Source organism: Prionailurus viverrinus, chromosome D4 (assembly GCF_022837055.1).
Source record: "Prionailurus viverrinus isolate Anna chromosome D4, UM_Priviv_1.0, whole genome shotgun sequence".
NCBI lineage: Eukaryota > Metazoa > Chordata > Mammalia > Carnivora > Felidae > Prionailurus > Prionailurus viverrinus.
The window spans coordinates 89,896,064-89,910,977 of NC_062573.1; the positions used below are offsets into that span (position 1 = coordinate 89,896,064).

Consider the following 14,914-nt stretch of genomic DNA (forward strand, 5'->3'; position numbering starts at 1 on the left):
TCAGGAAGGGTGAGGTTTGACTCTGTCCTGTCTGCTCTCGGGTTCTGTTTGCAGGCAGCCACTTGCCACCTCTGTACCTGGACGGCCACGTGTTTGCAGGTCAGCCTCGGCTGGTTCCTCAGACGATACCTCAGCAGCAGAGTTACCAGCAGGTGATGACAGCCGGACGGGTGGCCCCGTGGGGGATGGGGATGCAGCACACGGTGGAATTAATTTCCCTTCTCGACTTGTTTACTGTCTTGTTTCTGTGTCCCCTCACGTGGACCGCCCAGCACCCAGCCCATCCTAGCAGGCAGGAAATGTTTGGTGAACGAACATAGGAGAGGCAGGGAAGAGGAATGGAGCTTGGCACTCTAGACTCCTAGATTCCCTCTGTCAGTTCCTCCTGTGTCCTAGCTGGGGAATTAGCTGAAATGGAATTCTCTTTGGTATCCTTTGGTATCAGGTATCCTTCTGATGAAGAGAAGAAAGGCCTAGACTCCCAGGCATGGATGCGTTAGAAAGAGGTAGTTTTAGAAATGTGCAGGTGTTTGTTTTTGTGCAGGATGGGCGTATTTTCTGTGCTGCAAGGGGCAGAGTTCTGGAAGTCTCCCTCCTGAACCTGGTGTGGGGCCTTTGATGGTCTGGCACCCCATGGACCTGTGTGCCTGGATGGTGGGGCCCTTGGGCAGAAGTAGATTTGGGGACGGAGAACAGAGGACTTGGCCTGTCCTGATCTCTTTATGAAACATGTTCTTAAACATTACCTTGTTGAGATTTATGATGTATCGATGTTCACCTAACCGGATCATACTGAATGTAGTTTTCGTGTATGTTTCCCGTTGACAGGTGCATGCTGAAATGCACCTCTGTGGACAGCTGTAGCCAGAATTCGTTCTTGCTGTTGTATAGAACCCAGCGTAGGAAATCATGGTTTGGGGTTGTTACCCAGTGTTTGCCTTTTCCCCAAGAGCAAGGAAAGCACCGGAAGGCCATGCTCCAGTTTGCATTTGGGGCAGTGTTTGAGCTGCTGCGTGGAGCAGGGGGTGTGGCGGGGGGCAGACACCCGCCCTGGAGGGCACTGCGGTTACCTGCCTGGCTTCCCCACCACAGGCTGCCGCTGCCCAGCAGATCCCGATTTCCCTTCACACGTCTCTGCAGGCTCAGGCCCAGCTTGGACTGAGGGGCGGGCTCCCCGTCTCCCAGTCTCAGGAGATCTTCAGCTCCTTACAGCCCTTCAGGTGAGGTGCAGCCAGAAGCTCGGGCCCCCGCGGCCTGTGGACGTGCCCCTCTGGACTGTTGCCGCTCCGCAATTCTCCGCTTGGCGGTGGGCCGGGGGCGTGGTGGGCTCGGCACTGCAGAGTCGTCATTAACCTGCTGCGGGAGCTGCCGTGGGCTTGACAGCACTCGATGGATGGCCTTGTTTTTCCTTTCCCTGTCACCCTACCCCTCCTGAGCCCCTCCTCTTCCCATCTCCCACCACCCTCGGTGGGCTCTTCCCACGCATCTGAGGTCCCGTGCTTTTGGCATCCCCTGGGTTTTCCTGTGCCTCGTACAGCCTGGATGATTTCGCTCGTGTGATCGAGTGATGCTCAGACTGTGGTCTCTAGACCTGCAGCATCAGCACCATCTAGGAGCTTGTCATACATGCAAATCCGCAGGCTCTGTCCCAGGCACTTCTGAGTCAGAAACTCTGAGGGCGAGGCCAGCAGTGTGGGTTTTAGCAAGCCCTCTGGGGGATGGTGGGGTGTGCCCTCACTTGAGACCCCCTGGTGTAGTCCTGCACCCGACCCACTGTCTGTCTGGCTTTTGCAGATCTCAGGTGTACATGCACCCCAGCCTGTCACCGCCCAGCACCATGATCCTCTCTGGAGGCACGGCCCTGAAGCCTCCCTACTCGGCCTTCCCAGGCATGCAGCCCTTGGAGATGGTGAAGCCCCAGTCCGGCTCCCCCTACCAGCCCATGAGCGGAAACCAAGCCCTGGTCTACGAGGGCCAGCTCGGCCAGGCTGCTGGCCTGGGTGCCTCGCAGCTGTTGGACTCCCAGCTTCCACAGGTCAGGAATTCAGCCCCTCTCGCCCAAAACACTGGGCTTTTTTCTTCCACCACGGCTTTCTCCCTCGTATCTGCCTCTCGCCGCGTGCTGACTTACATGCTGTTTGCGACCATTGGGACTGGTCCTCGGGCTGCTAGAACTGGGGCCAGGTCTCCCACCTCATGTGCCTATCCCAAGAGTGCTGCTTCTCCCGCGGCTTCTCTCCGCCCTCAACCTGGGGGGCTTGGAGATGAGGTGTGCGCGTCCTCCTGGCATTCCCACCGATGCTTCTAGACCGCTGTCCCTCCCTTCTCCCTGAAACCCCAGCTCTGGAGCCCATAGTGTTGACTACCGCACTGGCCTCCGTGTTGCTGTGAGTCCATAATTTGAATCTAGCATCTGGCTTCACGTCATCCTCTCCCGTGACCGTCCGCAATATCAGACACCTTCGGGGGTCACCCCTCTCCTCCTTTGGCCCCTGGCCCAGTCTCTGCGACACAGCTCCTGTTACAGCTGCTGGTGGTTTCGATGTCTGCGTAGATGATACGTCGTCTCTGTACGCACAGGCCCCCTTGCCTCCAGCGGCCCACTGTGCCCATGATCCTGTCTGCATTGGTCACTGCTAGAAACTGTACCTCTTTCTTTATCTCAAGATTAAGGGTCCTACTCAGTCACCGCCTCTGCTTTCTTAGCTCTTTCCCTCTAGCCACCCGGCTCCAGCCACCTTTTTATCACCTTCCCCCTGTGGGCTCACTTCCTTCTCTGCTCACTTCTTCTCTTCTCTGGGCCCCCCTGCATTGTTTCCACCTTGGTGGAGTCCAGTCCCGCCTTTGCACAACTGTCTGTGCCAGGAGAACACCAGCCCCGCTCAGACCACCTGCGGCTGCACGCCGGCAGCCGCACTCAGGCCCGGTCCCTCCCCGCCGCCCCAGCACCCGCTCCTGACTTGGAGCTTCCTCTCACCACCTTCCACCCGCCTGCGTCTTGCTTACGGTGTCCCTAGAGAAACGAGATCTCGTGTCGGGTCTCCTGCCACAAGGGTGGGCTAGTCGTGCCCGGGAGAGGCCCCCTCACCCCCCGTCCCTTCCAGCCAGCCTCCTGCTCGCTCCTACAGCACATGTCCCGTCAGCACACAGACGAGCTGCTCGCAGGGCCACCTTCTGGGGAGGAGGGTCCTCCGGATTATACCCAGACCACCCTGTTGTTCCTCCTTTCAAAAAAAAAAAAAACAACAAAATTGTGTAAGCACACGCATCAGTTCCCGATGGTTATTCTTTGCTCTCGTCCTGCTGCCCCGTCGGCCACACTTGACCCAGAGATGCTCGTTCCCCCAGAGTCCTGTTCTTCGCTCAGTTCACGGGCACCATCCTGGCGAAACCCTCCTCGTTCCCCGCCTGGTCTGTGGTTTCTCCGCGTCCCGCGGGCTCTGCTCTCCGACCCCTGTCTAGCCCTGTGGCTCTACGTCCCATCCAAACCTGTCTTCCTGCTGCCCCCCAGCTGTGTTCTCCAGCCCGTGGGCTACGCGTCGCCTCTGCTCTGGCGTCTTGCGGCATCTCCTGCGTGACACATGCTGGCACCGTGTCCAAGACCTGAGTTCTCCTGGTCCTCCTGGCTGTCGTGTCCGTGTCCCCTGTAGGTCCCCACTTCCCCTCGCGCCTCCTCTGATCCTTCCGCAGGGGTCCTGTTGGCCCTACCTGTGGAAAGCATTCCGAATCCAGCCATGCCTCATCCCCGCCCTCCACCTTCCTCCCCATCCAGGCTCCTGTGGGGGCTCCTCCCTGATCTCCCGCCTCTGCTCTTGGGCCTGACAGCCTGTTCTCAACACACCAGCCAGGGTGCCCCCGGAACACAAGTCTCCCGAAATACAGCGCTGTCCTCCTCCTCGTCCCGCTCCCTGCTGTGTGCAGGGAGGAGTCTGGGGTCTGGAGGCTCTGGCCGCTGCTCGTCTCAGTGATGCGATTCCAATAGATCCTTCTGACCCTCCACTGTGGACTCAACGCAGGGGGTGAAGAGGAAAGTGACTGAGAGACGACAAGTGGCTTCCTTGCGCCAGTCCCGAGTCTCCAGGCCCCTCTCCTCCCTGTCACCCCCCCACCCCCACTTTCTTTTGATATAACGGCCTTCAGAAGGATCCAGAGTCTCCAGTTCAGTTCCAGAACCCCTGAACCCCAGAACCCCAGAACCCAGTTGTGTCTTGTCTTGTATCACCATTAGAGCAACAGCAAAGCAACAGAGGACTTTTGCCTTTTTGTGCTGCACCAAAGAGGCCAAAGACACACCTCCACACAGCTTTCGTCTCTGGGGGCTCGCTCGGACGTTGCTTCCTAAGAAGCCTTCCCGACCTTCCCTTCCTCTTCCCCATCCCCCACGCACACGGGGTTTGCCGCCCCCATTCCACATGCTGGGTCCTTGCTGCTCCCTGGTCTGACCACGTCCTGGTGCTTCCCCGGCACGTAACGTGCACTGAGCAGACCCTTGCCGGGTGCGAGCAAGAAGGTCTGGGGTGCACGTGGCTCTTGCAGCCCTAGAGAGGAGCCGCGTGCGTGGCCTTGGGCTTATCTTCACCCCCTGCCTTGTTCGGGCGATCAGACCTGCCCCTCCCTCAGAGGGTGTGCTCGAACAGAAACCCAGAACCTACGGCTGTGCAGAGGCCTCTCTTCAGCTGTCTTGAGACAAGAACCTGAAGCATAGTCTGTGTTTACTCTTGGGGGCAGGTGTGACCAGTAGTCTGTGGCTTTCTCCCCGACATCCATGCCTCCTCTTGACTGTCCCTGTCATCCAGCAGCTGACGATGCCGCTGCCTGGCTCCCAGCTGCCTCTGCCTCGGTACGGCTCCGGGCAGCAGCCCCTGATTCTGCCACAGTCCATCCAGCTGCCACAGGGGCAGAGCCTCTCCGTCGGGGCTCCCCGACGAATCCTTCCACCTGGGTCCCAGCCTTCGGTCCTTAACACCAGCAGAGAGGTAAGGATGACTTCATCCTGTCGCGTCCTGGGGAGAACCCTTACTAGCTAGTCAGGAACCACTGTTGTGGGAGAAAGTGCCAGAGGTCTAGGTGAGGGGCAAGCTCTTGGCCTCACCAGACCACTGGTTTCCTGCTCGTGGGGAACCCCATGGTGGGACCCCCTTGGTTCCTGTGTAAGCTAGCGATGGGAACCAAGGCCCAGAGCAGAGGGGAGGAGTGTGGTAGCTGATGCTGATGCTTGGGCCCTTCGGCCTGTGGAGCCGCTGTGGGGCCATTTCAGAGACCGGTCCCCCAGATCCCCAGAAAATGTGTCTGGCCTGGGCTCTGCTGATGGCCGTCCTGGTGGTGACACACAGTCCTCTCTCCCCACTGCACTTCAAAAAAACAAAAACACAGAGTACAGTTCCCACTTCCAAGAAGCCGCCTCCTGAGCCTAGACTGGGGGGCAGGGGAGTACGCATTTCTTTAGAGAATTCCTCTGTCCGCAGAAGTCCTCATCGGCTCTGCACGGGTGGTTCAGTGAGGGCCAGGTGTCTCCAGGGCCATCGAGTGACCCCTCATTCCTTCTTGGTGTCTTTAGTCCTCTCAGATGGAGATGAAGGGCTTCCACTTTGCCGACAGTAAACAGAATGTTCCTTCAGGAGGCTCCGTGCCATCACCGCAGACTTACAGGTAAAGAAATGCCCTGGGAGTCGGATGCTGCATCGCCGAGTACTTGGTCTAGATGCGACTCAGTGGTGTTGGCGAGTCCTAGGGGACCAGGGAGAGCCCCGGAAGGGCCCTGAGGCTGGGTCCCCTTGGAGGCCACGTGTCACCTTGAAGTTTCAGTGCTGGGACACGCTCCTGTTTTAGTTAACCATGGAGAAATCAGGAACTGTCAGAGCAGTTTGCCTTTAATCATCATAATAAAATGCTCTGGTTTGGGAGAGCTTTTTGGAAAGGTAGGAAAAGGAACAACGGATGTTTTCCTAGTGTGAGGCCCATCCTGACTGCTCACAGCTTTCTCACCAGATTTTACAAAGGATTCACTGGCCAGGAAGGTACGCGCCCTGGAAGGCGGGGAGAATTCCCTTTCCTCAGGGCTGCCTGTCCCCTGCACCGGGCCTCTGGCCCTGCCAGGCCGGTGGCTGCTGGCCTCACGGGGGCGTCCGTGCCTCCCACGGCGTGGACCGGCACCTTCTCTTTGCGTCCTTGGCCTCGGTCTCTGCCTCCAATAGCTGCCCCAGATCCCTTACTTAGCTGGATCTGGAGGTGGCTTTGTGTGAATCCCTGTGCTGAATTCCTTCTACTAGAAAGTGGCAGAACCAGTGGTTCGCTGACCTGCTCGCCCCCGAGGAGAAGTGTGCGGGGACGGGAGGCAGCATGCTGTGGCGTGGGGCCCACGGGTGGGTGCAGCCAACTCTTGTCTCATGTGGGAGAAGCCTGGAGAGCCCTCGGGCTTGCAGGGCAGGGGGTGGGTAGAACAGACGTGCACGGCTCGCAGCGCCCTTGCCCTGTGAGAGGTTAGCAGCCTGGCTCCGGGGCGGCCCGGGCCCCTCGAAGGGAACGCTGTTGCACATCAGGTCGCCATCTCGAGTCTTCGTGCCGTGGCCACGCTGCCCCGTCGCTCCTGGAGTGTCGAGGCTGCGTTTCTCCTCTGTCCCGTCCGTCTGGTCATTCCATACTTCCACATTTCCAGAGAAAGGCGTTTTTTGTGACCTTTTCCCCATTTCATCATCTTTTCTGTTCTTCTTTTATTCTCTTGGCTTCACTTATTTTTGATTATTTGTTTTGTTCCCCAACCATATTTTTCACAAAGGTCAAAACAACAGAACTGTAGGAAAGGTGCAGCCAGACAGCCACACAAACAGTGAGCGTAGGTTGGACTAGAGGAAGCTTCGCAGATGAGCAGATGCTGTGTCTCCGTGGCTGCCACAGGTGGCATTTGGCCGCATCCAAGGACAGAGACAAACCAGAACACGGAAACTCACATAACAGGAGTCGTCCGTGTCTATTTAGCGTAGGAATGGCAGCAGCCAACTCTTTGGAGAAAGACTATGTAGAAAACATAAACATTAACGGATAGCCTTTGTTCGGTCGGCATGTTAGTGGGGTTGGGAAAATTGGTATATTTTCACGGAGCAGTGTTTCCCATGTTTTCTGGACGCAGAGCTTCTGAGGCACGTCCTGCCACGAAAGGGCCCTCCGGTCAGGTCCTTGGACGTGCTTATTGGGGGTCACGCTCCTCAGCACGAGGGGGGTCTAGGTACCCCCGCCATCGCGGGGCCTGACAAACTCAGCACATAGCACTTCTCAAGCTTTTGACCACAGAATCTTTTTCTCCACGTGGCATGTAATTAGCGTCCACGAGAACTGATTGTCCAGTCAGTGGAACACATTCAGAAAGACGTCCTGAAAGATTTTTGTTGCTCTTGGTTTCCCTTTCCGCCCCTCCCACCCCCATCGTATACAAAAGTGAAAACCTAAGAAAATACTCCGCACCGCCCTTAAGTCAGCTGCATAGACCGTGTGTCTGGGTCACGGAATCCCATTGGCCCAAACCCCCCCAAACCCTGAGAGACGGTCGGTGCCCGTCCACCCGTCTGGTCAGTGTCTGCCCACGGCAGGGGCCTTGGCCTCTGTGCCCTCGGGTGCGTCTGCGTGAGCCGCCCCGGCACCCTCTGCACTCTGGCTGTCCGAGGTCTTGGCTTTCCTCTGTCGGAGAGGGTGCCGCCCGAGCCAGGGCCGCGCTGTGTGCTAGGCTTGACTCCATTGTCTGGCGACGCGCGTGTTCTCACCCCCTGCCTTTGGTTTTTTCAGGCCTAGCTCTGCTAGCCCCAGTGGGAAGCCCTCTGGATCAGCAGTTAACATGGGCTCTGTGCAGGGACACTACGTTCAACAGGTAGAAGATGGCTTTCCAGACCTTCCAGCCCCGGACGCTTAGGCCCATCTCCAGGCGCCAAAAGAGAAGGGACTGTGTCCAACCCATTTGAGTGCTCCTCTTATAAAGAGAGACGTGCCCTAAGTGCTTAGCGTGTGGCGCCGGGAGCCTGAGTCCCTCCTGGCGAAGGCATTTCTCCTCTTGACGGGCGTCTGGATCCTTCCTTGTCCTGCAGAGAAGGGAGGATGCGGATTCCTCTGAGGAGGTGGTGCCAGAAGGTGGACTCTCCTTCCACAGCGATTTGGGCTGTGAAGGCGCTGGGACTCGGTTAGGTCTGTGGGTCAGCTCTAGAAGCCGCGTGTGTGCATGTGCGTGTGTGCGCGTGTGTGCGTGCGCGTGCCGGCTCCAGTAAGTGCTGTGTCTCGTCTCTGTCTTGGCTGGGTGGGATTACACGTGGAACGACGCCTTCCCATTCTGTGACAGAAGGGGTTTCTCAGGGTCTCTGCCTTCAGGCACCGTTCTCGGCTACTGCTCTGAAACGCGATGGGGCTCCAGAGCTCCCACGCGTCAGGCGTGGTTTTTTACTAATACCGCATTCCTGGCTGGTGGAGGTGGAAGTTTGATTGGTTCCCTGGAGGGTCGCTCCTTGAATTGCTTGAACTGAGCTGCTAAAGCTTTCTTCCAGAGTTTGCACCCCGGTGGGGGGGTGGGGGTGGGGGGCAGAGTCGAGGATGGCCGCTCTGTGACCCGTCCACTGCGCAGAGTTGCAGGTCAATGGGACCCTGGCTGGGAATCTCGAGGGCATACTAGGGTCCTGGGGAGAGGTCTCCACAGAGCGGGAGGCAGGGGAGGTCCAAGATTGGGGAGCACCAAGTCCACCTAGTGGCCCCGTGCCCCTCGGCAAACATCCGGGAGTTCCGACTCGTGGGGTGCACTTGGATCTGCTCGGGGGCTTTTTTACCCTTGGGCCACGGGGGGCACTGATTTGAAAAGGTCTCTCGGGTCGGCCTGGGAAGTGCTGCTCCTTCAGAGGCCCGTGGGCATCACAGAATGCTTCCCGGAGGACCCAGCCTCTTCCTGCCTCTCCGAATCACCGCCCTCAGCACCCGTGGGAGGGGAGAGAGCATCTCACGCCAGTGTCCTTCCTACTCACGCCAGTTCCTTCTCAGTCCGGTCCTTCCACCAAAGGATGGGCTTCTTAGGGTGGCTTTTCTCTGTGACTCAGAAGCAGTCAGGGGGCGGTGGGGGCTGTGTATCCAGACCGGTGTTTCTGCGGAAGGGTAACTGTCTTTGTCCCCATTCATCTGTCCAAAGGCCAAACAACGAGTGGATGAAAAACCCAGCTTGGGAGCTGTGAAACTTCAGGAGGCCCCCTCGGCCGCCTCCCAGATGAAGAGAACCGGAGCAATCAAGCCTCGGGCGGTCAAAGTGGAGGAGAGCAAGGCCTGAAGGTGCTTGGCCACGCCTCGCCCCCCCCCCCCCCGCCTTGAGGACAGGGCCCCCGCTTGGCCTTGACATCTCACTAGATCCACCGTCCAACCACCTGGCCCGGACTGAGAGACCTCCCTTCTCTTCTCCACTCCTGAGAGCTCCATCGTCCAACCGGCTTGCCCCCGTGGATACGTGACATTGACCTGCTCGCTTTAATACGAAACAAGCAAGCAAGCAAACGACCCCGACCCCACGTCGTCCCCGCCTCCTTTCCACCGTGACTGTGGAGTGACTCCCACCTTCGTGCAGTACAGATGAGCTCGCCCCCCCCCACCCCGCTCCGCCGCCGGGTCCCCAGCCTTCCCGGCCCCAGGCACAGTGGTTTGTCAGCAGGGCCATTGTAGTTGGAGGCTTTTTGTTGTAAAAAGCAGCTGAAGTTTTTACAAAGGCGGAAGGAAAAGAAAAACAAAAACACAAGCTATGTCTGCGTAGCTGAACTTTTCTACTTTGCCATCCTCTCCCTCACCTCCTCCTGTTCCGGTCCTACCCTTAACCGCGTCTGCCGCTCCGCTGGTCCGTCGCTGCGATCCCTTAACACCTGACGCAGGCGGGCGCCCCCCACCCCCCGCGCTTCCTCCGTCGGTGAACCGGTGCCCGGCCATGCCGGGGGCGGCTGCCTGCTTGGGAGCAGCGAGAGAGACAGGGGAGGTGGGTCAGTGTCACGGTTGGATTCTCGCCCCTGGCCTGAGGACCCCTGGAGTCTAGGGACAGCCCAGTGAAGCTGATGACGATTTTAGCATAGGAATTACACAGAGTCTCTGTCCTGGACCCTTCTACGGCCAGAGGACATGCTGACCCCTGGGCACCTGAGGGAAACCACGGAGATACACAGTCACCGGCGTTTTCCGGTGTGACCCGGACGGTGCGAGCTGACCGCACCGCGGGCCCCGCGGCGCCTCCGCGTCTGGGGCTCCAGCACCTGGGGGCTGCTGTTTGACCCGCACGCCCTTCTCGAAGCCTTCCGTGACCTGCCCTCCTCTTTTCTTCCTGAGCCTGTCTCTTGTCTGGATCTTCCTGTCCTGCCATCTTTCACCCAGCTCGTCCCCGGAGATCGTGAGGCCCCTTCTCGTGGGGACAGGGGCGCACGGACGGTTGTCTGACTGGGTCTGCGGCAGAGGCGTGTGGCGTGCAAGGCTGCTGGGAGGGATCCCTTTCTTTTTTCTCTTTCTTTTTTCCTTTTTTTTTGGCTCCCACTGGCAGACCCGGGTTGTTGGGACAGAGGCACCGGAGCTGGGCAGCGGGTGTCCGTCTCTGCGGACAACTGGGGCAGGGTCCCGGGGCAGGGAGGGTTGAGGGTCTGACCCTTGTTCCTCAGCAGCCTGGGGGCGGCCTCTTAAGTCTGCAGCGATGCCTCTGGCAAACTGTTTGTGTGAGCCATTTTATGCTGGTTTTTTGTTGTTTCTTCTTAAAATAAGAACCAGAAGGAAATCGTCCCAGGTTTTGTCATTCCAGGGAGAGGGGAAGGGAGATGTCAAGTAATGCACGTGCTCTGCAGAGCATCTAACCAGCCAGCCCGCTGGCGGCTCCTGGGAGGATCTGGCTCAGAGGACAAGCAGCCGGTGAGTGGGGACGTGCCCCGCAGAGTCCACCCTGAGTGCCACCACAGACGTGTAACACCCTGTGGCTCTGAGCTGTATGTTCAGTGCAGAACCGGGTAGGGCAGGGCCTCAGGAACTGCGCACGCGCCTCCCTGTCCCCGTTCCCTGCTCTAAGGAAGCGGGGGCGCGTCCTGCCCGCAAGGGTGCCGGGCGTCTGCGGGGCTCACCCGGAGAGGGCCGGCTTTCCCGAAAGCCGCCCTGCTGCTTAGTCTGCAGCTTGCCGCGCTCCCCCTCCTGCCTCCACCCTCAGACCTTGCTTACCAGCTGGTCACCTTCATGCCTGAAGCTTAGCTTACTCTGAGGTCCATTCTCGAAGGGCCGCTCACTCGAGGAGTTGCCCGCACTCAACCGCCCCCGTGTGCGCCCCTGCAAGTGTGTGACTGCTGTCCCCGTGACCAGCCGCCCTGCCCACAGCTCCCCTCTGCCACCACCTGCCCCCGCAGGAGCCACCCTCGCTCACCTGTACACTTAGAAACACGGCCACACCCTCACACCTAATTCCGGTGCACGTTGTGTGTCAATAGGAAAAAAAGGTTTTCTCGTTTTGAAATTCAACAGAACAGTCGTGGATGCTGTTACACACTCAAGACGTACCCTGCAGGCAAACCTGCCGTCAGGGTGACAGTCCTCCCTGTTTTGAGAAAAAATAAAAACAAGGTCACCTGTTCTCCAGCCCTTCTCTCTACCCTTGTATTTTCTCTCCTCCCCCTCCCCAATAAAAAAAAAAAAAAACAAAACACTAGAATTTATTTATATGTATTGATGTTGTAGGTCTAGGTGAAAACCAGTAAATGTTTCACTGCTCTATTTATATATAATGTCTGAATTATTCTGTGCAGGAAAGGCCAGGAAATTGCATGTGAAGTTCAGTGCATTCACCACCTCCGTGTGCCCGAGCTGCCGTCTCTTTCCCACTAAGATGCAGATTTTAAATTGGACTCGGGGCAGAGGGCAGACCTGAGGCCTGCCCGACGTCCCGTCCCTTCCTTGGTCTGATGAAATGCAGTTTTTAGTGCAGAGGTGTTTAAGGTGCAATATCTCTTCCTTTCGTGTGGTTTTAGAACCACGCTCAAGGTTAATGGGGCTTAGGGTCTTATTTTGGTTTCAAACCCTCATCCTCAGAGTGTAAATCCACGCAGAGGCCTCTGCCAGGATGCCGTGGGGCCTTTGGTGGGAACAGGTGAAGACCAGCACTTAGCTTTCCTGCTGCTGAGATTGGGGGGGGGGGGGGAGGGGTCAGAGCTCTCTCACCACACCTTTGCCTCCCTTCCGATGCTGGCAGCTTGGCCTTGGCCATTGATGGTGCAGCCCGTTGCTCGGCAACAGGCGACCCTGCGGTAGTGTCCGTCCAGCGTCAACTACTGAACAGGGCGAAGTCTCAAGAGTGTGGGGTCGAGTATCCAAGAGGCATACGCCCACTGAAAACTTCTCTGCCAGTTGTATTTGGTCTGGTTTTCTTTACTGTTGCTTCCCCCTTTTTAATCCACCTTACTTTTGTTTTCAAACTTGGAATTCATACACTTCTGGCTCTGGGTTCCTCAAGAGGGAAAACAAAGGATGGACCTACACACTCAGAAATCGGTTGGTTGAGTTCAAAGCTGTGGTCATCCAGCCACTTCTGGGGATATTGGGGTATCTTTGTTAAATGTCGACATCGGGTCTCCAACTACGCCCTCGCCTTCCCGTCTTCAGGATCTGCCTTCTGGATGGTGGGTGAGGTTTGTGAATGATGCTCAGAGCCAAGGAGGCTGAGGGTGTGCACGTGGTTGCACGGCCGTGTTCAGAGACGGCCCACCGAGGCAGTGTGTGGCAAACCGGTAAAGCCCCTCCCTGCTGTTCTGTTTCCCTCCACCAAGCGGCTGCATGTGGCCCCTCAAATCTGTATTTGTCCCTTTGCACTTCTTGCAGAGCAAGCCTGGGTTACAAGGTCAGTTGGAAACGGCCTTTGACAACCGAGGACACTACAGAGTGCCTCTGCTTTGTCATGGTTTGTGATGAATGGGAAACGCAGACTTCCGGAAAGCCAGCTCATCCTGCTTGAAAATGAGATGGACCTGAGACAGAGCTCACCTGGGACAGGGTGGCTCAGTGTTGGGGTCTGACACTGTCCCCTAGCCACGCCCTCCTCCAGGACCACCAGCACAGGCGCATCTGATCTTGCTGTTCACCATTTCCCCACCCTGGCTGGGGGACAGTGTCCCCGGGACCCTGTGTTCAGCATGTTAGGAAGCCTCAGAGTGGAAATTTCTATTAAGGCTCTGTGTGGATGACTTTCTTCCATTGTTTAAAGGGGATACTGTACTCTAAGCTTTTGACTTCATGCCTTGTGTAGTAAAAGGGTTTGGGTTTTTTGTTGTTGTTCTTAAGAGGGTTGTGTTTTGTTTTTGTTCCCTTTTGTTTTTATTTTGGCCTTTCCTCTCTTTGTCTTTTCATGTAGACCAGATATTTGAAAGGGCAGACGATGGCTAAAGGTGTAATGTGCAGCTTGTTTATACGTTTTCTGGGAAGCTTTTGCCTTGGATGGGAAACGGAATCATGGATTCAGCAGGCCATGGTGGCACTCACCCTTTGCCCTTTCCCTCCGATCAGTACCTATTGTTTCTCCTTTCAAATATGTGATTGTACTAGCTCTTTCCATATGAAAGAATTCTCCTTATTTAAATAAAAAAAAATTAAAAAAAAAAAAAAGCCCTAAAGCTGAATGTGCTTTCTCAGGCTGTGTGTCCCTCGATTTTCTGTCATTTGACAAAATTAGAGATTTTACAGAGTGCTTGAGGAAATCCAGAGTGACTTGGCTGAAATGCTTTAAAGCAAGGTGGGGGAGGAAAGGGATCGAAACCTGTAGGTGGGGTCCATCTTCCAAATGGGTTTGCATTAGCAATCTCCGTCCTGTATCCGTGTGATATTAAAGGTGTGCAGGACATCTGCCTGCCCTCCGCCCTTCCCCTGCTTCCCATGAGAAGTGGGTGGGTCAGAGGAGCAAGCATTTGTCACTTTTTTTTTTTTTTTTAATATTTTTAAGTAAGCTCTGTGCCCAAGGTGGGTCTTGAACTCATGACCCTCAGATCAAGGGTTGTATCCTCTACCCTCTGAGCCAGCCAGGCGTCCCTGATTCGACGTTTTATTGGTGGTGACCCCTTCTTTTGCTGGGAGGAGAAAGGAGTGCGGCGCTTTGGGGTAGGAGGGAGGAGTTCTTTCGTCTGGGGGCAGTGAAGGATCAGGAGCTTGGATCGGAGTCCCAGCGGTGATCCTCAGTTCTGCCCACCCCACACCCCACAACTGCAAGACTGGGAGCTGGGAAGGACACTTCCCCACCCCAGAGGCACACTTTGAACTGTGCCCACCTCATGGGGTCGTGTGGATTCAAAGAGGTAACGGTAGTAGTTAACATAGCTGCCTGGCACCAATTGATGTAAGCAGCTTACAAATTACTCCCAGGTTGGACACTTTCCATGAGAAATGACTCCTGAATTGGGACCTGGGCACGGGCTGTCTCAGCTCTAGCATCCGTACCCTTTCCCTGGATTTACTGCCCCCAGGGACAGGAGTTTAGGGAACTACACCAGGAGCCAGGCCCAGGGAGCCCCTGCACGGTCTACACAGCCTTGGGGGAAGCCTGCTTGTCAGAAGTAACCACCACATTTTTTAAGTTCGTTATTTATTTTTGAGAGTGTGTGCACCAGCAGGGGAGGGACAGAGAGGGAGAGAAACTCAAGCAGTTTCCAAGTTGTTAGCACAGAGCCCAATGCGGGGCATGACAAGGGCGGAACTCGCCTCAATCACCACACACTTAACCGATGTTCTCTAATGCTGGGTTGACCAACATTCCCGGAAATAAAAATTCTTGCAGACGATCAAGAACCTTAATTGCAGTTTTCAAATCAGCAGCACCCTTTCCGTCCACGAGATGAAAGCATACATACCCCAGAGGCCCAGGAAGAGCGAGGCTGGGGAGAACGGTGGTGTCGCCGTCGGTTAACCGTCCGGC

At 56.6% G+C, this 14,914-nt stretch overlaps 1 protein-coding gene and 1 non-coding gene across 11 annotated transcripts in view; both read left to right on the top strand.

Annotated features, from left to right (window-relative positions):
* The window catches only part of PRRC2B (proline rich coiled-coil 2B), a 90,495-nt gene extending 76,867 nt beyond the window's left edge, over nt 1–13,628 (top strand). For 4 of the 10 annotated variants that reach the window (XM_047830968.1, XM_047830971.1, XM_047830969.1 and 1 more), the window contains 7 exons: nt 55–152; nt 1,093–1,220; nt 1,795–2,035; nt 4,797–4,976; nt 5,558–5,649; nt 7,777–7,858; nt 9,152–13,628. In XM_047830968.1, coding sequence (XP_047686924.1) covers nt 55–152; nt 1,093–1,220; nt 1,795–2,035; nt 4,797–4,976; nt 5,558–5,649; nt 7,777–7,858; nt 9,152–9,286 — 956 coding nt within the window. In that variant the 3' untranslated portion in view covers nt 9,287–13,628. Of the gene's footprint in view, nt 1–54; nt 153–445; nt 507–1,092; nt 1,221–1,794; nt 2,036–4,796; nt 4,977–5,557; nt 5,650–7,776; nt 7,859–9,151 lie in introns of those variants that run through there. The other 6 variants (XM_047830970.1, XM_047830972.1, XM_047830975.1 and 3 more) reach the window with 4 other exon arrangements.
* On the top strand, nt 3,960–4,043 carry LOC125151044 (small nucleolar RNA SNORD62). The gene has a single exon (XR_007146603.1). It is a non-coding gene; the product is annotated as a small nucleolar RNA SNORD62 (small nucleolar RNA).
* Nucleotides 13,629–14,914: the final 1,286 nt, after the last annotated feature.